At 40.5% G+C, this 22,832-nt stretch overlaps 1 protein-coding gene across 1 annotated transcript in view; it reads left to right on the top strand.

Annotated features, from left to right (window-relative positions):
* MYO16 (myosin XVI) overlaps positions 1-22,832 on the top strand; it is a gene marked incomplete at both ends in the record, with an annotated part of 485,888 nt that overhangs the window by 439,303 nt on the left and 23,753 nt on the right. Inside the window, one exon of the mRNA XM_079722050.1 lies at positions 8,101-8,259. Within this exon, the coding sequence (XP_079578176.1) occupies positions 8,101-8,259 (159 nt within the window). The remainder of the gene's footprint in view (positions 1-8,100; positions 8,260-22,832) is intronic.

The following is a 22,832-nucleotide window of genomic DNA, read 5'->3' as shown; positions in this document are numbered from 1 at the left end:
CTGCCAGCCACCCACCCTCCGTCCCGCGCGCTCCCCCCTCCGTGCTTACATCTGACCGTTCGTATCCACTGTCACATGTGCTCTGCCGTCTGCCTCTTTACTTGTAGGAATGTCACTTTTCCTGGAAGAGATCCTCCCTCCCAAGAGAGTTTTAACTGTCCCCCAGACATTATCTTTTCAGTCCTAACAAACGCTCTTGTTCAAATCATCGCCACTCGGTTTAACCCTTGGGTAGGCGGCTGTCACTTCAGAGTCCACACTCGCAGCCCTATAACCGCGTCCTCCTCGCTGGTCCCGGCTGGGCTCCCAGGGATCTGTAACTCAGTGAAACCCCATGTGCCCTGATCCTGCAGCTGCCCGAGTCTCAATTCTCACTGCTCTTCTGTTTCCAATCTCTCTTCGAAGCTGGTCAGCTGTACACCTTTGTGGCTGGATGAACAACACTTTACAGATACAGCCTCCTTCCGGGCACACCCTCACTCGGATACTTGCTGGAATTCCCTGTGTGATGCCCAGGACGGTCCAGGCTCCTCCCACACCCCAGGGCAGCGCTGCGGCAGAGCCCGCGAGGTGCTCCCTCTGCTGCTCTCCATTGTGGCTTCCTTTTCCCTCCCCCTCGCCGCATTCTGTCCCTGCTTGCAAATCCCGTGTTTTCTCCCCATGCTCGCCCTGCGGGGCTCACCTGGCCACCGAAGCCCCCGCCTCTTCTGTGGATCCCCGGGCATTTGCACGGCTTTCCTTTCTGCCCCTGGTCTGCTGCTGAAGGTGCTCTGGAGACGATCGCCTTCGAGTTGATCACCTTTTGTGTCGAGTCACCATCCAGAAGCCTGAGAAGAGGCACCTGTTAGGATGCACCCTGGATCTCCTGTACATGTTGTCATTTTAAGTGTCAAAGGCTTTAACACACACACACAAAACCCAGCCAACATTAACTCAGCTGAGCATCCCACAATGACTATTACAGATTATTCACCCCTAAATCCCCCAAGATAGTTGGACACTCATCTTTGCTTTTTCTTCTTGCACTTTGTCAATTGTTTCCATACATTCCTGTCATTTATTGTGTCTTACCACCCCTCTAGAATGGGAGCATTTAAGGAATCATTTCTTTTAGGTATATATTTCCAAAAGCTCTTGGCTAATTCTTTGCATACCATTTGAACGTGTGTAGGACTTCAGAATTACGTGTTCCCTCCCTGGAGAAGCCTCCTGATGTAGAGGAGGAGTGTGGTTGGCCCACGGCTCATCACTCTGCATTCAGCTCACACAAAGCCCCCAGAGTGGCCACCAATTCAAGGGCATCTCACTGTTTCCCACGGATGGAACAGCCCCTGTGCCTTTTGCCACTTTCCTCTGGCTGTAGATTTGGAGGGAGTTCTCTGAGTCGCTCACCACACTCACGTGTTTCTCGAGCGCCCCAAACTTATTCAAGGAGTCATCTTCCTCCCTAGTAAGAAGCTTCCCTCCTCCCCTGAAAATCTTTGCATCCCTTTCCTGAGAGAAGTTCCTCTGCTTAGCCTCTGTCTCCCAGCAAAACCCTGCTTCCTCTCCTCTTCCAGACATGTCCCCTTCCGTGAACTTACACCTCTGACTTCCAGGTAAACTTGCACTCCAGTCCTGTGACCAGTGAAGAGTTAGGCTTTTTCTGCTCGGACATTGCTCTGAGGATCGTGTAAAACAGCAGCAAGCTTTCATGGAGTATCAGTGAAAGCCAGATGTCATGCGCCCTTGTCACCTTATTCACTGACATCTCCCAGCGAGAGTCAAGTCCTAGGAGCCAGGACTGGATCAGATGCATTGCTGCCAGGGCCCTCTATGTTTGGGACAGGTTCTGGGTTTTTTTTGTTTTCAAGAAATTGAAACTTATGCAATTGGGGGAAGGAGAAACTTCTTTAAGAAAAAGAATAAAAATGGCCAAAATTTAGGGAGCAAAGTGGATGTTTATTTAAAATGAGAAGACAAAGCAAAGCAAAATACTCATTGTTCTGTGCTTAGAACAGTGCCTGCGCACACTAGATGCTCAATAAAGATCTGCTGAAAGAAAAAGAAAGGAGAAGAAGTAACAAAAAAATCACTACAACAACATTGCTGTAGAAATTTTGTCAGAAAAAGCCGTCAGGCACGCAGATGTTAACTGTGGGTGCTTTGCTTAACTCTCACGGGCCTTAGCAGTGGTCTTTGAAAGTGGCGTGCGGTCTGGAGCCTCCCCTGTAGACTTGGGGTCAACCGGCTTCCACCTGTCTCCAGCCTTTAAGATTCCAGGAGTCAACACTGACCAAATCAATGATAATTTCCTGACATTCGACATTGTAAAACCATGTAAAGTAAGACTTTTTAAAAAAGCAACTATGCATGAACCTTGTGTATTTGTAGGACAACAATGACATAATTATCAGTGGTAATTAGTGGGAAAATAGTGAAAACACGAAATCTCCTACTGTCGGTCAGGAATAGATTTCCAATATTCACAAGTGTTTTCTTCTGCAAGCTAATGCTCTTAGGTTGAAATCAAACAGCTCTGGCCCTTTGATTTTGTTTGTGTTTAAAAGCTATGACATTATTATTGACTATATTCCCCACACTGTACATTTCATACCCGTGACTCATTTATTCTGTAACTGGAAGCTTCGTTCCTCTCAATCTCCCTCACCATTTCTCTCATCCTCTGCCACCCTTCCCTCTGGCAACTACCTGTTTGCTCTCTGTGTCTATGACTCTGTCTCTGCTTTGTTATGTTTGTTCATTTGTTTTGTTTTTTAAATTCCACATATAAGTGAAATCATACAGTAATTTGTCTTTCTCTGTCTGACTTATTTCACTTAACATGATACCTTCAAGGTCCATCCATGTAGTCATGAATGGCAAGATTTCATTCTTTTTATGGCTGAGTAGTATTCCATTGCATATATGTACCACATCTTCTTTATCCATTCATCCATCAGTGGGTTGCTTCCGTATCTTGGCTATTGTGTCTTGTCCAGTTTAACACTCTTAGGTAGAAAGCAAACAGCTCTGGCCCTTTGAATGAGTAAAACATGTTGACCACACACACTGAAATTTCCTTACCTTAAAATGTTAAATAAGTGGAGATTAGAACTCAAGGCATATCATTAACAGTGGAAATCCTTCTATACGTTTCCAGTAATCTCATGTGAATGGGGAGAAATGATTACTGTGGTGTATGCTTTCTCTGTAATAATTCACATGAATTCTTCAGTTAGTAAACTTGTCAACTATTTCGCAGTTACACAGAGTGTGGTTTCTTTAAGAAAGTGGATTTTTTATAGCAATGGTGTTGTATTCATTCATTTATTATTCTTTTTTCTCTTTCTTTCAACAAATACTTATTGGGCACCTACTATGTGCAGGCACCCTTGGAGGCACCGAGATTGCATTTGAGCTCGTTGTGTCGATTTTCTGGAAGGTGGAGACAGAAAACAAACAAACGCTTGAAGCGTAACATGTCATGCGATGAGAAGGACCGTGTAGAAAGCTAAAGCAAGTTGTGAGGACAGAAATTGACCTGGGGAAGGGAGAGGGGTGCCATTTTCCAGAAGGTTGTTGGGAAGGCCTTTCTGCTCAGGGTAGTTAGCACGGAGCCCTGAACAAAGCACAGAGGCCCCGGCTTCACTCCGGGAGAGTTAGAGGATGAGTGCAGGGGTGCAGGGATCCAGAGAAGCTGGTGGGGCGGGGGAGGGGTGTGGCAGATGGGCAGTTGGAAATGAGGTCCAAGGCGAGCAGGGAGCAGGGTCCTGGAGGGTCCCTCAGCCTCAGGAAGCCTTTGGATCGTGACCTGAGCAAAATAAGAAACCGGTGGAGAGATGTGAGTAGGAAATGGCATGAACTGACTTTTCTTTTTTAATTAAGAAAAAATCTTTTTTCTTTTGGCTATGCCACGTGACATGTGGCATCTCAGTTCCCCGACCAGGGATCGAACCAGCACCCCCTGCAGTGGAAGCATGGAGTCTTAACCATTGGACCGCCAGGGAAATCCCATGACTTAGCTTTTAAAGCAGGGTTTGTCAACATCGGCCCTGTTGACATCCCAGGCCAGATGTCTTGTCCTCCAGTCTTCATCCTGGAGGCCTGTCCTGTGCATTGTAAGGGGTTTTGCAGCATCCCTTACCTCTACCCACTAGATGCCAGTAGCACCCACCTCCCCAGTGTGAAAACCAAAAATGTCTCCAGACAGAGTCAAATGTCCCCTGGAGAGGTCGGGAGGGGGTGTGGCGGGTGTGGGGTGCAGTATCATCTCCTATTGAAAACCACAGTTTTCAAAGCATCACACTCACCCAGCCTTATACTCTGGTTATATAAAAGCTAGCACTAGACTTCGGAATTGTTTTTGCATTCATATTTTGAGATTTGGTAGAATTGTCTCGTTCGATTAATACTCAACTTGAATGTGCCTTCATTGCAAACTTGTGTTCAATCATCATATCTTAATGTGAAGACTGAGACTATATCTTTGAGTCACATCCCCCTATGTGATTCATCTTTCCTGTACCTGTGAGAACAGCACCAGGAAGCAGGGGGTGGTCACAGAGAAACCCTGTTCACAGGCTACAAGAAAATTCCACAGGAATTCGAATTAGCTAATGTTACGATGCACCCATCAGAAGGCTGCCCCTGAACTACACAGGCCACTGATTTCACAAGATGCAGAGATACAACAAAGACTCAGACACACCCTTAAATCTCTATGGGGGATTTTCCAGCCCTCACTTCCTTACTTGTTTGTTTAGATTCATTAAGAATCTCAAATAGTTTCTTTTGGTGTGACTTTTCTTCACCCTCAAAACACTGATGACCATGGCTTGGAGGCATGAACAAACTTGATGACTGTATTTTTTTTTTTTTTTTTTTTTTTTTTTTTTTGCGGTATGCAGGCCTCTCACTGTTGTGGCCTCTCCCGTTGTGGAGCACAGGCTCCGGACACGCAGGCTCAGTGGCCATGGCTCATGGGCCCAGCTGCTCCACGGCATGTGGGATCTTCCTGGACCGGGACACGAACCAGTGTCCCCTGCATCGGCAGGTGGACTCCCAACCACTGCACTACCAGGGAAGCCCTGATGACTGTATTTGATCTGTGTTGTTTTTTAAAATTTTCCACAAAATGTGCCTCCTGTACCTGCACTTTTATAACCAAGCCTTCTTCAGACTTCATGCCAGGGTCCTCTTGATGGGATGCCATTGGAATTCCTTCGGTGTTTAAATAATGAGTGTACTTTTGATGAGGAATGTCGCAACCGTTCTTTCATGAAACTGACAACTTTACAGTAAAATCAAATTTTTGAGAGTCAAAACCTCATTGGGGTTGAATCAAGTAATGAACAAGTTGGGGCACAGACTCTCATGCACGGGTTCAACGTGGAGTCAGGGTGTTTATGAGAAGAGGCTGACACAGAATGTAGTAACCAAGAATTCCTTGGTTAATATTCATGAATAAGCATAACCCCAAGGTGGCGATGTCGATATTGATGTTGCAACTCTATTTCAGTGGCTAGAGGGGTTCCCAGTTCATTACCACTGAGGCATGGGTGATAAAGGCACAGAAAAGAAGCTGCTTTATTCTTTACATCAGCAAAGGAAATAAGTAAGGGGCCAAGCCAAAGAATGAGTGTGGGTGGACGGCAGAGCCCTGCACCCCTCGGTCTAAACCCAGCGGCAACACACCGGCTCACTGTGAAATGTTCGCGGGTAGATTCACCTCCTCAGGCCTCAGTGACCTCATCTCAAAAACAGGCGAGGGAGTGACATCTCTTCAGAATTGTTATGAAAATGAGAACTAAGTCAAGTCCCACCTCTAGCAGGGGATTGGCACATAATAAACATGCAGGAAATGGTAATTACCATAAGAACAGTGTGAATAATTGTCATCAGGTTGACCACTTATTCTTCCGTCTTAAGAAGGACTCGCTCCCTTATTCCAATCCAGAGCCATCCTTGGAATAGACAGACGTGCACTCTTACGATAAAAACATAGAGAAAATTTTAGTAGATAACGTAAGGATCACAGCCTAAGTTTTGTGACACATTTTAAAACATTTCTTGGCTACAAGTGAACCTGCTGATTGGACATATGAAAATTTTTTTTAACTTTAATAGCAAAAATGGAGGGTTCGACTATAATTTACATATAGCAGTTGTTTATGAGATAGAAATCCATTCTGGGGGAAGCTAGCATCACATATTCATACCAGGAGTTCACACAGTGTCTCAGAGGACTGGGTCCTGTACCGCCAGACCTAAGAGGACGTCCCTGTTACCTAGGTGCTATGCCCTGCTTCACACTCTGAGCCTAAACAAGAGCCCCTGGAGAAGGTTCCCTGACGCACTGCCAGAGAACCAGGGCTGCCCAGCCCCACTGCCACCCAGCTGGGAGCCCACCGAGTTCCTTCATCTGCTTGCTTGTTCCTTTGTTTGTTTGTTGTCAATCACAGTCCTGCAGGTGACGCTCCAAGCTACCTGTCTACACATTACTGGACCTCCAGCTAGTGGAGAGAGTCTGGCCAGAGTAAGCATTCAATAAACAACTGAATTAAAGAGTAAAAAAAAAAAAAAGCTTAAAGAGAAATAAAAGCAGGTGAATGTCTGTGTCTTGAGATAGCTTTAAAACCAAACCTGTTTTACTAATTTTCAGAAGATTATTTTTAAAAAGGCAAAATAGAGTTGACCAAGTTGAATAGATACTCTTTCAGTTCCAGCCCATTCAATAATCTCTGACTGTCAAGAGCTAAGATGGTGACGATCACCGGATCTCGCCTTGGCCACTATTCCCACCTTGGCCTGGCCAAAGCCTTTTCACTTGTTTTTTAAATGCAAGGAGTCTGGAGTTACTCCCTGGGTCGTGGAAATAGAACCTCTTCCACCTGGTTGTCAAAGCCCTGCTCATTTTGCCCTCATTCTATCTGTCCAAATCTTCCTTCTCTAAGCCTTGGAATGGTCTCCTGTCTGGGCACACCAGACCTGCTCACTTGTAAAGGAGCAGCCACTGCACTGCACAGAAGATGCTCTTAGCAAGATTACTGATGGTGGGGAGCGAAGAGGGCTGAGCAGGGAGAGGGCATCCCAGGCATAGGGAATGCATATCCCAAGCACCAAAACGTGTCAGTGTGAGCATCTGGGTAAATGCTGAGGGCCTGGGAGCTATTTGAGTGCAAGTCTCAAGGTCAAGGGGAGACAGCATCCAGGAGGGAGAGCTAGGATCCTGTCAAGCCCAGCCTTGGAGACGAGCTCTGGGGGGCTGGCCCCCTGCTTCCTTCTGCCGTTACGGTGGGTAAACTGTTCCTCCATCCGTAAAATATAATAAAGCATATTACGTTTATTATCTTTTTTGAATAATGTATTGGCCTAAAACTTCAGAACAGTCTGACTAAGAGATACCCAGCATCTACTCTGCACCCACAGACAAGGGGCAGAAGCAACATGGCAAATCCCTGATGTTGAACAGAAATTCCCCAGAGGGTTGGAGGGCTGCTTTCAGCTCTTCAGCCTAATTTGGACAGTGGCTTCTGTGTTCTTCACCTCAGAGAACTCAATACTGCACATGCATTAAACATTTAGGTAATTTTGTTACTGTATAGAATGCAGAAGTCGGGTTTTGAAGTTTACTCTTCCTAAGTGGATAATAAACTTTGTAACAATAGCGAAAATATGTTTGTTACCTTTTTTTCAAAGCTATAAGGTTGCCTCAGCTCGACTTAATTTAAAACCTCAGAAAACTTCTGAAACGTGAATAAATTGCCATGCTTCTTTTAGGAAAGAACCTTCTCAAGATAGGCAGTTCTGTAATGACAAGTAATTAGACATATGATATCAAAATTTCTTTATAGAATTTCATAATAATGTTTGAAAATAACAAGTTATGAAATTCATTATTGCCACTGAATGCATCCCATTATGTTTAACAGTGTTATGTCAAAATTTGGTGACTATTTTGTAGGCTATACGTTTGATTAAGGGTGATTATTAATTTACTGTTTCAAACATAATTAATGTTTGTTTTCATAAGTTTTAATATTTCCTTCCACTATTTGATTCAACTTGCTCAGTACACTTTATCAGAAAGGAAGAAATTTTTTTTACAATTTGTTTCAGGTTTTGAAACTAACATGAACCTTACTAGCCGAGATGATCTTGGTACATCAGAAATTGCATCAGAGACCCAAGATAGAAATGCAAATAACCATGGGATTCAATTATCTAATTCACTCTCCAGCGCGATCACTGCTGAAAATGGAAATTCCGTCTCAAACGGTAAGCACCTCTTTACACCCAGAAGTAAATAGATATACGTTCTAAGTTGTATCAACTTTCTAGGGAGAATGGAATTAAAACAAAAATGAAGTAGGCTTAAAAACTGGAAAAGGGTATAAAGTATGAAATATCACTCTAAGGTGTGTTGTCAACTTATTATTTTCAAGTTAAAGAATTCAGATTGCATTCGGTATTAGTTGAATTTTCAGAGATTTTTATGGAGTATTTGGTCTGCGGAAACCAGTATAAAATGAGACGTATACTGAGCAGAAGGAGGCGATGGATGCTCTAACAGTATTTTTAATGAAAAATATATCTTTTTCATTTCTTTTAAAAATTTATTTATTTTTTATTTATTTAAAAAAATTATTGCAATATAGTTGATTTATAATGTTGGTTAGATTCAGGTGTACAGCAAAGTGATTCAGATATATATATGTGTGTGTATATGTGTATGTATATATATGTGTGTGTGTGTGTGTGTGTGTGTGTGTGTGTGTTCTTTTCCCTAATAGATTATTACAAGCAATTGAGTATAGTTTCCCATGCTATACAATAGGTCCCTGTTGGTTATCTATTTTATATATAGCAGTGCATATATTTTAATCCTAAACTCCTATTTTATCCCTCCCCCTTCCCCTTTTTCTTTTCATACCTCAAAACTGTGAAGGAAAATACTACTGAAGGAATGATAAACACCACACTGGCTTTAGGTGTTCGATGTGAGTGTATCATTGAAGGTAACCTGTAGAAATTGGCTTGACTGTGTGTATCCAAACCCTGTCTAATAGTGGCTTAAACAAATAGCTTATTCCTCCCACACTAGAAGAAGCCCAGGGCTTCTAGTATTGTCTGAAGGGAAAATTCAGACCAATCTTTTCTTGAAGAGACTGAGAAGGTGGGCACGGGATGCAATGAAGGCCAAGCAAAGAAGCCTATATTCTAGGCTTTTCTCTGAAGGACATTGGGGCATTCACTGAGTCCACAGGAGGTAGCTGAGAAGCTTGGCTGTGCCTTTTAGGATTGTGGGGACAGGCTGAGTCCAGCACCTGCCAAGGCCCTGGGGTGAAGCCTTGAAGGGTCCATCTTGAGAGTCAGGAGAAAAACCAGGAACCCCAGCTCAGCTATGAATCTTCTCAATCCCTTGGACAGGAGTGAGGTCCTCCAGGATTGACAGGGCCCACAGGTACCTGGGAGAAAAAAAGTATAATCTATCCCAAAGGACAATTACAGTATTCTAGACTTCAGAATGTTCTTACAAACCATTTTTCAAATACAAAGTTCAACACATAATCAAAAAGAACCAGGTACATGAGGACACAAAAGCAGATGAAAATTACAAGCAGAAATAGCAATCCATTGCAGTGTATTATCCATGGGGGCTCAAAAGATTGGAGTTCAAAACCATATACTTTAAAATAAGTATGTTTACTAGGACTAAGGAGATTAAAGAATGAGAATCTCAGCAGAAATCAGAAACCATGAAAACGTGTCAAATGGAAATTCTGAAACTGAAAAATGCAGTCATAAAACTAAGTACAATAGAGGATGAGGTTAAAGTCAATTAGGCACAGCCATTAAAAAAAAATCCTAGGGAAGTGGAAGATAAATCAGAAAATATCAAGAATGAAACACAAAGAAGCAGAAGAGAAGAGTGGAAATTCCAGAAAATGATTTAGAACCTATATTCCAGTAAAATAGTTTAGAGACCTGAAGGATATGCTGAGAACTGTTTTTGGAATTCTGGGGAAAGGAGAGAGAGTCTGTGGGCAAGAAAAAATATCTGGTGATAAATGGGAGAGAATTCTCCAACACTGATGAAAGCACTAAGAAACAGGTTTAAGTTGGCAATTTCTCATAAACATACACTTTCCATATGACCCAGCAGCCCCCTTCCTGGGTGTTTACCAAAGAGAAATGAAAACAACATCCATATAAACACCTGTATACAAATATGTATCCTACCTTTATTCATAATCACCTAAAACTGGAAATAAATGAATTGACCTTCAGTTGGTGACTGGACTGTATTCGTTATTAATTGCTGTATAAAAATTACCCTCCAGAACTTAGAGGCTGTTGTTTTGTAGTTTCTGTGGGTCAGGAATCTGGGTGTGGCTGAGCTGAGTGCCTTTGGTCCAGGGTCCCTTGCGAGGAAGCGATCAGCTATCAGTCAAACCTGTAGTCATCTTGAGGCTGGTTGGAAAGATGGTTTGATTTCAACATAACTCACAGGAGCATCTCCACAAGGGAGGCCTCACAACAGGGCGGCTGGCTTCCCCCGAGCAAGCTGTCCATGGGAAAGCAAGGAAGAGCACCCAGGATAGAAGCCACGCCCACTGCACGGCTGCTCTTGGAGGGGACAGCCAGCACTCCAACCACATCCAGCTTGTTGGATTCAGGCCACATGTCCAGTCGAATCATGGGAAGAGGTTACCTGAGGTGTGAGTGCCTCTGGGTGGGCCCATCAGAAGCATTTCACAGGCTGACCAGTGCATGGATCAACTCTGCAATAAAAAAGGATGAACCATTATTACACACAACAAAATGGATGCATCACAAATGCATTGCACTGAGTGAAAAAAGAATCAAAAGACTCTAAGTATGATTGCATTTATATGACATTTGGGAAAAGGCAAACTACAGGGACAGTAAGAGATGAGTGGTTACCAGAGGCTGGGTGCAGGGGCCAGGGCTGGGCTGTGTAACAAAATGTCACAGGCCAGGTGGCCTGTAAAGAGCAGTGATGTGTTGGCCACAGTTCTGGAGGCTGGAGTCCAAGGTCAGGGTGCTGGCACCGATGACATCCCTCTTGCAGGTTGCAGATTGCCAGCTTCCTGCTTGCCCTCACGTGGTGGAAGGAAGGAGCTAGCTCTCCGGGGTCCCTGTTATAAGGGCACTAATCCCATTCATGGAGCCTCCACCCACATGACCTAATCACCTCCCAAGGGCTCCACCTCCTGACACCACCACACTGGGGGGTAGGGCTTCAACATATGAGTTTTAGGGGGACACAAACATTCAGCCCACAGCAGACCACAGAGGGTCATGTGGTGGTATTGACAAACAAGAATGAGTGTGTTTCTATAAATTTATAGGCAGGTGCATAGAATAAAGGTGAACCTTTCTTTCTGTAAATGCCACTTTTGTTTAAAAAATAAAGCCTGAGTAGAATAAACACAAAGAAAAATACTCCTAGGCATATCATAGTGAGACACTGGTAACCAAGCATGAATCTTAAAAGCAGCCAGAGGTTAAAAAGGAAAAAAAAAGACAAATTACCTTTAAAGAAGCAGTGGAAGTCCAAAGACAATGAAATAACATGTTTAACCTGCTCAAATAGAGTAGCTGCCAATCTAGAATTTTACAAACAGTAAAATACTTCTGTAAGAATGAAAGGGAGTTAAGGATATCTTATAAAAACAAAACAAAACAAAAACTGAAAGAATTAAACATAGACAGACCCAGAATGCTCAGGTAAAAGAAGGAAAAATGAACAATAAAAAACTAAGTAGAAAGTGCAGAGCCCAGAGACGGGCGTGGGACGCTGGGGCTGCTGCTGCCGCCGCCAAGAAGCCTGTGTGCGAGCGCAGGTCACTGTCCACACCACCCTTCTGGGAGCCTGTGCAGCCCACCACTGCCGGGGTCCCGTGATCCAGGGGTGGCTTCCCTGGGAGAACGCACGGCGCGCCTCGGGCTGGTGCAACATCACGCCGGCCTCTGCCACTGCAGGCTCGCCCCGCACTCCATGCCCCTCCCTCCCGCCCGGCCTGAGTGAGCCAGAGTCCCCGAAGAGGCTGCTCCTTTAACCCTGTCCTGTCTGAGCAAAGAACAGACGTCCTCCAGCGACCTACACGCAGAGGCGGGGCCAAATCCAAAGCTGAGACCCAGGAGCTGTGAGAACAAAGAAGAGAAAGGGAAACCTCTCCCAGCAGCCTCAGAAGCAGTGGATTAAAGCTCCACAATCAACTTGATGTACCCTGCATCTGTGGAATACATGAATAGACAACAAATCATCCCAAATTGAGGAGCCAGGAGTCAGTGCTGTGCCTCTGAAGTGGGAGAGCCAACTTCAGGAAACTGGTCCACAAGAGACCTCCCAGCTCCACATAATATCAAATGGCGAAAATCTTCCAGAGATCTCCGTCTCAACACCAGCACCCAGCTTCACTAAACGACCAGCAAGCTACAGTGCTGGACACCCTACGCCAAACAACTAGCTAGACAGGAACACAATGCCACCCATTAGCAGAGAGGCTGCCTAAAATCATAAAAAGTCCGCAGACACCCCAAAACACACCACCAGACGTGGACCTGCCCACCAGAAAGACAAGATCCAGCCTCATCCACCAGAACACAGACACTAGTCCCCTCCACCAGGAAGCCTACACAACCCACTAAACCAACCTTAGCCACTGGGGACAGACACCAAAAACAACGGGAACTACGAACCTGCAGCCTGCAAAAAGGAGACCTCAAACACAGTAACATAAGCAAAATGAGAAGACAGAAAAACACACAGCAGGAGAAGGAGCAAGATAAAAACCCACCAGACCTAACAAATGAAGAGGTAATAGGCAGTCTACCTGAAAAAGAATTCAGAATAATGATAGTAAAGATGATCCAAGATTCTATTTCCAAGATCCAAAATCTTGGAAATAGAATAGACAAAATGCAAGAAACAGTTAACAAGGACCTAGAAGAACTAAAGGTGAATCAAGCATCGATTAAAAACACAATAAATGAAATAAAAAATACTCTAGATGGGATCAAAAGCAGAATAACTGAGGCAGAAGAACGGATAAGTGAGGTGGAAGATAAAATAGTGGAAATAACTGATGCAGAGAAAAATAAAGAAAAAAGAATGAAAAGAACAGAGGACAGTCTCAGAGACCTCTGGGACAACATTAAACGCACCAACATTCGAATTATAGGGGTTCCAGAAGAACAGAAAAAGAAAGGGACTGAGAAAATATTTGAAGAGATTATAGTTGAAAACTTCCCTATTATGGGAAAGGAAATAGTTAATCAAGTCCAGGAGGCACAGAGAGTCCCATACAGAATAAATCCAAGGAGAAATACGCCAAGACACATATTAATCAAACTGTCAAAAATTAAACACAAAGAAATCATATTAAAAGCAGCAAGGGAAAAACAACAAATAACACACAAGGGAATCCCCATCAGGATAACAGCTGATCTCTCAGCAGAAACTCTACAAGCCAGAAGGGAGTGGCAGGACATAATTAAAGTGATGAAGGAGAAAAACCTGCAACCAAGATTACTCTACCCAGCAAGGATCTCATTCAGATTTGATGGAGAAATTAAAATGTTTACAGACAAGCAAAAGCTGAGAGAGTTCAGCACCACCAAACCAGCTTTACAACAAATGCTAAAGGAACTTCTCTAGGCAAGAAACACAACAGAAGGAAAAGACCTACAATAATGAACCCAAAACAATTAAGAAAATGGGAATAGGAACATACATATCGATAATTACCTTAAATGTAAATGGACTAAATGCTCCCACCAAAAGACACAGAGTGGCTGAATGGATACACAAACAAGACCCATATATATGCTGTCTACAAGAGACCCACTTCAGACCTAGAGACACATACAGACTGAAAGTAAGGGGATGGAAAAAGATATTCCATGCAAATGGAAACCAAAAGAAAGCTGGAGTAGCAATTCTCATATCAGACAAAATAGACTTTAAAATAAAGACTATTAGAATGGACAAAGAAGGACACTACATAATGATCAAGGGGTCGATGCAAGAAGAAGATATAACAATTGTAAATATTTATGCACCCAACATAGGAGCACCTCAATACATAAGGCAAATACTAACAGCCATAAAAGGAGAAATCGACAGTAACACAATCATAGTAGGGGACTTTAACACCCCACTTTCACCAATGGACAGATCATCCAAAATGAAAATAAATAAGGAAACACAAGCTTTAAATGATACATTAAACAAGATGGACTTAATTGATATTTATAGGACATTCCATCCAAAAACAACAGAATACACATTTTTCTCAAGTGCTCATGGAACATTCTCCAGGATAGATCATATCTTGGGTCACAAATCAAGCCTTGGTAAATTTAAGAAAATTGAAATTGTATCAAGTATCTTTTCTGACCACAATGCTATGAGACTAGATATCAATTACAGGAAAAGAGCTGTAAAAAATACAAACACATGGAGGCTAAACAATACACTACTTAATAACGAAGTGATCACTGAAGAAATCAAAGAGGAAATTAAAAAATACCTAGAAACAAATGACAATGGAGACACGACGACCCAAAACCTATGGGATGCAGCAAAAGCAGTTCTAAGAGGGAAGTTTATAGCAATACAATCCCACCTTAAGAAACAGGAAACATCTCGAATAAACAACCTAACCTTGCACCTAAAGCAATTAGAGAAAGAAGAACAAAAACATCCCAAAGTTAGCAGAAGGAAAGAAATCATAAAGATCAGATCAGAAATAAATGAAAAAGAAATGAAGGAAACGATAACAAAGATCAATAAAACTAAAAGGTGGTTCTTTGAGAAGATAAACAAAATTGATAAACCATTAGCCAGACTCATCAAGAAAAAAAGGGAGAAGACTCAAATCAATAGAATTAGAAATGAAAAAGGAGAAGTAACAACTGACACTGCAGAAATACAAAAGATCATGAGAGATTACTATAAGCAACTCTATGCCAATAAAATGGACAACCTGGAAGAAATGGACAAATTCTTAGAAATGCACAACCTGCCAAGACTGAATCAGGAAGAAATAGAAAATATGAACAGACCAATCACAAGCACTGAAATTGAAACTGTGATAAAAAATCTTCCAACAAACAAAAGCCCAGGACCAGATGGCTTCACAGGCGAATTCTATCAAGCATTCAGAGAAGAGCTAACACCTATCCTTCTCAAACTCTTCCAAAATATAGCAGAGGGAGGAACACTCCCAAACTCATTCTACGAGACCACCATCACCTTGATACCAAAACCAGACAAGGATGTCACAAAGAAAGAAAACTACAGGCCAATATCACTGATGAACATAGATGCAAAAATCCTCAACAAAATACTAGCAAACAGAATCCAACAGCACATTAAAAGGATCATACACCATGATCAAGTGGGGTTTATTCCAGGAATGCAAGGATTCTTCAATATACGCAAATCAATCAACGTGATACACCATATTAACAAATTGAAGGAGAAAAACCATATGATCATCTCAATAGATTCAGAGAACACTTTCGACAAAATTCAACACCCATTTATGATAAAAACCCTGCAGAAAGTAGGCATAGAGGGAACTTTCCTCAACATAATAAAGGCCATATATGACAAACCCACAGCCAGCATCGTCCTCAATGGTGAAAAACTGGAACCATTTCCACTAAGACCAGGGACAAGACAAGGTTGCCCACTCTCACCACTCTTATTCAACATAGTTTTGGAAGTTTTAGCCACAGCAATCAGAGAAGAAAAGGAAATAAAAGGAATCCAAATTGGAAAAGAAGAAGTAAAGCTGCCACTGTTTGCAGATGACATGATACTACACATAGAGAATCCTAAAGATGCTGCCAGAAAACTACTAGAGCTAATCAATGAATTTGGTAAAGTTGCAGGATACAAAATTAATGCACAGAAATCTCTGGCATTCCTATATACTAATGATGAAAAATCTGAAAGTGAAATCAGGGAAACACTCCCATTTACCATTGCAACAAAAAGAATAAAATATCTAGGAATAAACCTACCTAAGGAGACAAAAGACCTGTATGCAGAAAATTATAAGACACTGATGAAAGAAATTAAAGATGATACAAATAGATGGAGAGATGTACCATGTTCTTGGATTGGAAGAATCAACATTGTGAAAATGACTCTACCACCCAAAGCAATCTACAGATTCAATGCAATCCCTATCAAACTACCACTGGCATTTTTCACAGAACTAGAACCAAAAATTTCACAATTTGTATGGAAACACAAAAGACCCTGAATAGCCACAGCAATCTTGAGAACGAAAAATGGAGCTGGAGGAATCAGGCTCCCTGACTTCAGACTATACTACAAAGCTACAGTAACAAAGACAGTATGGTACTGGCACAAAAACAGAAAGATAGATGAATGGAACAGGATAGAAAGCCCAGAGATATACCCACGGACATATGGTCACCTTATCTTTGATAAAGGAGGCAGGAATGTACAGTGGAGAAAGGACAGTCTCTTCAATAAGTGGTGCTGGGAAAACTGGACAGGGACATGTAAAAGTATGAGATTAGATCACTCCCTAACACCATACACAAAAATAAGCTCAAAATGGATTAAAGACCTAAATGTAAGGCCAGACACTATCAAACTCTTAGAGGAAAACATAGGCAGAACACTCTATGACATAAATCACAGCAAGATCCTTTTGGACCCACCTCCTAGAGAAATGGAAATAAAGACAAAAATAAACACATGGGACCTAATGAAACTTCAAAGCTTTTGCACAGCAAAGGAAACCATAAACAAGACCAAAAGACAACCCTCAGAATGGGAGAAAATATTTGCAAATGAAGCAACTGACAAAGGATTAATCTCCAAAATTTATAAGCAGCTCATGCAGCTCAATAACAAAAAAACAAACAACCCAATCCAAAAATGGGCAGAAGACCTAAATAGACATTTCTCCACAGAAGATATACAGACTGCCAACAAACACATGAAAGGATGCTCAACATCTTTACTCATTAGAGAAATGCAAATCAAAACTACAATGAGATATCATCTCACACCAGTCAGAATGGCCATCATCGAAAAATCTAGAAACAATAAATGCTGGAGAGGGTGTGGAAAAAAGGGAACACTCTTGCACTGCTGGTGGGAATGTGAATTGGTACAGCCACTATGGAGAACGGTATGGAGGTTCCTTAAAAAACTACAAATAGAACTACCATATGACCCAGCAATCCCACTACTGGGCATATACCCTGAGAAAACCATAATTCAAAAAGAGACTTGTACCAAAATGTTCATAGCAGCCCTATTTACAATAGCCCAGAGATGGAAACAACCTAAATGTCCATCATCGGATGAATGGGTAAAGAAGATGTGGCACATATATACAATGGAATATTACTCAGCCATAAAAAGAAATGAAATTGAGCTATTTGTAATGAGGTGGATGGACCTAGAGTCTGTCATACAGAGTGAAGTAAGTCAGAAAGAGAAAGACAAATACTGTATGCTGACACATATATATGGAATTTAAGAAAAAAAAAATGTCATGAAGAACATAGGGGTAAGACAGGAATAAAGACACAGACCTACTTGAGAATGGACTTGAGGATATGGGGAGGGGGAAGGGTAAGCTGTGACAAAGTGAAAGAGCGGCATGGACATATATACACTACCAAACGTAAGGTAGATAGCTAGTGGGAAGCAGCCGCATAGCACAGGGAGATCAGCTCGGTGCTTTGTGACCGCCTGGAGGGGTGGGATAGGGAGGGTGGGAGGGAGATGCAAAAGGGAGGGGATATGGGAACATATGTATATGTATAACTGATTAAATTTGTTATAAAGCAAAAAAAAAATTAAAAATAAAAAAAATAAATTAATTAATTTTAAAAAACTAAGTAAAGTTAGAGGGAGTAAAAATAATATTTAATATTATACACTGATAAATCACATTAACAGGTTATAATTTCAAAGTTAACCACTGAAAGAACAGTAGAGAGGTGTATAATTTCCAAACTAATAGAGTAAAATAGAATAATAAAAAGTCAATCAACCTAAAAGATAGCAAAAGGGGTAAAATAGGAATATCTGCAAGGTACGACAAATTGAAAAGTCTCAGATGGTAGACAAAAAAGCATACATGAAAATAATTAAACTCAATTGAATTCCATTAAACTTTAAAAGACTCTTATTTAGTGTAAGTTCACATTAAAAATCAATTAATACAGTATTTTAAAACTTAAAGTTTCTGAAAACATGTAATACATGAGGATGCTGAAAATTTAAATGTGAAGGGATAGAAAAGGAAAAGATATAGCATGCACATATTAAAAACAACAACAGTTCTCTTTGGAAGTTAAAAATTACATTGCTGAGTAATCAATAGATTCAAGAAAGATAAGAACCTAAGTTACTGAAATACAAAATAAGCAACAAAGTCAAATGTTAATTCTTTGAAAAAAATCTTTGAAGCATTAATAAAATTGAGAATTCTCTTTCAAGGGTGATAGAGAAATAAAGTGGATGCAAATAGCCAATTCTGGGATGAAAAAGGGGACCCACCACAGATCTTCCAGAAATTAAAAAACTGATAATGATTATATTATAAACAGCTTTATGCCAAAATAAATTTGTGAATTTAGATGAATACTTTTCTCAAAAAAAATTACAACCAACCTAAAATAGAGAAAAGAAATCGGAGAGCTAAATAGTAATGTAAATGTTAAATTATTGAGTTTGTAAATGAATACTTTCCTACAAGGAAAACTCTAGGCCCAGATGACTTTTCTGGTAAGTTATCTCAAAATTCTAAGGATGAAATAATTCCACTGTTATACAAACTCTTCCAGAGAATAAGAATGAAGAAGGAGAAGAAAAAAAACATTAAAACAGAAACCTCTCCCAGCTTGCATAAATAGCCACTTAATTTATGACAGAATTGGCATTGGAGGAAGAATAATCAATTGCTGTCCATGTGAGGAACAAAAATGAAACTTGACCCCTACCTTATGCTATACACACACAATCCCTGGTAGATTTTAGATCTCAACGTCAAATGTAAAATAAACTTTATAGAATAATAATTTTTTAACCTCAGAGATGGGAAAAGAAAGGACTTCTTAAACAAATTAAACAGGATACAAAAAAGTGCTAACCATAAAGGAAAAAAAAAAGTATATATATACACACACATATATATATATGTATATATATGTAATGGGATAAAATATTTTCAACACATTTAACCAACAAAGGGCCATATTCAGAGTTTACTTAAAAACAAACAAAAACTACTGAACAGAAAAACAGAAAGGACAAATGAAAAGGCATGTCAACATTTTTAATGAAGTCCAACTTTATTCATAATTAGAGAAATGCACATTAAAACCACCATGTGATCCTACTACAGACCCTATAGAATTTCAGAACTGACTGACCAGGATGAGGAGCTTTGTGAAGGGATCACCAGGAATGTTAGGGCAGGGATTTCATTCAGAGGAGAAAGAGCCAATACTGATTTGAGAGAGAACGTTGGGAGCTTCTGGGTAATGGACAATGTTCTATTTCTTGACTTGTGTGGTAGTTACGGTTCCTCATTTTTAAAAAAATGGGAGAGAAAGAGGGAGGGAGGGTATTTCAGAATGGCTGTTAGGTAGCCAGGATGGTGGTACTCCATGGCCGACAAGAGATTCTGGCTTCACCATCCTGTCTCTGGCTTCCCTCCAGGTCCAAGTAAGGTCGGGGGATGTAGTGTTTCATCTGAGCACATTGCTCACCCAAGGATGTTCATTGCTGACCTGCCCAGCAGGAGAGGGTGAATGGGTCTTGGGGAAAATCTAGCCAGACAATTCTCATCACAAGTCACGCTTTACTTGGAAGGAGTCATGGGGTGGGTAGTTGATTAGGGCAGGGCTTGTTCAAGCTTAGCATCAAGGACCCCAGGGTAATGCGGGAGTGTTCTGTTGGCACACAGGAAAAGGATTGTTTTCATCACACACACAGAGAGAAAAAGCCCCAAAGTGTTTCTGAATGCTACCCCTCCCCCCATATTAAGCAGGGATTCCATGTAACGATTGGTTGGAAGTATTTGGCTCATAAGACAGAGGCTTTTTGGTACGATGGGAGGAAATGACACTGGGAAGATACAGAAGGATTTTTATACCTGCAGTAAAGATTTCTAGGGAAAGGAACTGCAGTTACCAAGAACAGACAGACGTACCGGTTCCCAGGTTCCCAGAGCATAGGTCTTTCCTAAGTTTTCTCCTCTCTTCTTCAACAACATATTACTATTCATCTGGCATTTTAATTTTATGCAGGCTATAAAAGCTGTACATGTTTTATGTGACAATTTGGAAAATACAGGAAAGAATAAACAATGAGTAAAACCTACCATTCCTTGCATTACCCAAAACATGTCTAATATTCCACTGTGTAGAATTCTGTTTTTTTTCATACAAGTATATGTGTGTGTTTATATAAGATGTTTGGTTTTGTTTTTATAAAGCTTGAGTTATACTGTACATGTGGTTTTAACAATCTGCTTTTTTTCCCTTAGAAGTCTCATGTGGTATATCTCTAGGTCAACAAATGCAGATCTGCATTGTTTACAGTTGGCTGTTAACTGTACATGATGCCTAACATCTCATCAGATAGGACTAAGGTGATTTAAAATAACCCAGCCCTATTTGTTGGATATTAGAATTATCTCCTGATTTTCTATCCTTAAAATAAAACTGAATGTTTATGATGGATTACTCCAACTTGATTAAAATAGACATTTTGTAAAACTTTCCATGTTAATGTGTCATGTTCAAATTTATGTGTGTGTGTGTTTAGATGGAAATATGGAGATATAATCTTTCTTTTAAAACCATTGCTTTCTGAAATCTCTGATGATAACCCTTTAGAAAAAGGATAACAAAACATTGTATACCCTTATACCGAAATTAAATATTCCTAAAATAATAAAAGTGGAATTTGAGTGATAGCAATAGTCAAAAAGTATGTGATAAGAGAATATTTCACAAAGGTTGCATATATCTAGTAAGAAGGTAATTAATTCATTTTTTATTTTCAATTTTGGAGTATTTAAGGATAGCTGCTAAACAAAAGGGAATTTAAAATATATTGGATGATAAAAACTGAATGCACAAACATTTAAAAAGATAACCATATATCCTTTCATTTTTATTAAATTTTCACTCCCTGCCATTCTCCCTAGCTCACCTTGGGTGATGCTTAGTCTACCACAGGGAAAGAGAAAATAGTCACTCCCCCTTACCAAAATATTTAATTTGTCTGTGTTTTGAGTCAAAAGCCAAAAACTATGGCTTGGTAAATGGTCCTAGAAAACTTAATACAAAAAACTCTGAGTCTTACTCTAAAAATCAAAATAAACCCCAAAACCAACGGAACAAACCAAAAAACCCTCTAGACCAAATGGAAATTTTTGTGGACTATGTTGCCTGAAATTAATCATATAAAATTAAATATTTAGGAATATCAGGCTTCAAAACTTCAGTATGTAACTGATAGTGTATGTTCAAACCCTGAAACAGAGATTTACACATTATCCCTTAAATGCTTATAGAGACCAGATTTTAAAATAAAGCTAGTTCTGCGTTGTTGTTCATTGAAGATCACTCGAAAATCTCGAGCTATGTGAACAAAAGGAAAATTATTTCAATTGGGATTTCAGTCTTTCAAAGTAACATGACATGTTTATTTTGATTTACCTGTGTGGACCCCATGAGCTTCTGGGTTCCTGAAACCTTCCCATGACTATTAAAATATCCGGCACAATGCTCTGGATATTCAGGCAGGCACTCAGTAACAGCATTTACTGATTGGAATAATGTTGCATATTTCATAAGAACCAGTAAGTCCTATGCTGGGGCCAGAGTCAGAAAACCTCTTCGGGTCGGTATGATAAAAACTGTTCAGATGTTATATATGTACAGCACATGATATATACATGGTCATTATAACTCAAATCGGTTAGTCGTACTGGTTCACAATTCACAGCGTATAGTCAATATGCTTACTAAATAAAGGCACGAGATGGGAATAAATGTTTAAAATAACTTGAAGTTCTCATTGAATCAGAAATAGTGTTATTTTCAAGGAAACGATTTCTCTGGAGTGCCAGTATCTGCATGCTACCTCTGCTTCCCAGAAATAATTATCTGTTTGTTCATTTGCTGAAATATAGTTATGTGTGGGTAATTATAGCTATCACTTACTTTAATTGCCATCCTTTTACTGATGCGAACACAGACTTAGATCTTTTTTTGTATATTTAATTATTCCCTGGACTTGTGGTTATTTATCATTAGATTAGAGAACACTTTTTAGTGCTAGAACATTGTAGTTATATCAAACAAAATATTGTGAATCTAAAGATGTTTAGTAGGGAAATAAAGATGTGACAAATTCTATCTAGGCCATTTTATGTTCAGTATGATTTTCTTTCTTGCTGCTTGATGACTACACATTTTATCGCTGGGCATCAGGAAAAAAATGACAATTAAAGAATACAGTCAGTATATTTGATTTTACATTTACCATTCTCTGAAGATTGTCCTTTATTTGTGCTGTGTTTATCCTCGGTGCATTGTAAGGATAATCTATGGCAATAAAGTACTGGGTGAGGCCATTTACAAGACCAGAATCTCTGCATTCTTTACATAGACTCCAAGGCCACATTGAACCTAGTGCTATGGTAGCACCAAACCACATCGACTCTGGGAACTTTGGAGAACGGCTTTTTTCACTCATGCTCAAGAAAGATCCAGACCCCTAGCGAAGGAACCTTTGGTTA

This window comes from Hyperoodon ampullatus (genome assembly GCF_949752795.1).
Source record: "Hyperoodon ampullatus genome assembly, chromosome: 16".
In the NCBI taxonomy this organism is placed as follows: domain Eukaryota; kingdom Metazoa; phylum Chordata; class Mammalia; order Artiodactyla; family Ziphiidae; genus Hyperoodon; species Hyperoodon ampullatus.
The sequence above is the reverse complement of the archived record's forward strand: the minus strand, read 5'-3'. Positions and strand labels throughout refer to the sequence as shown.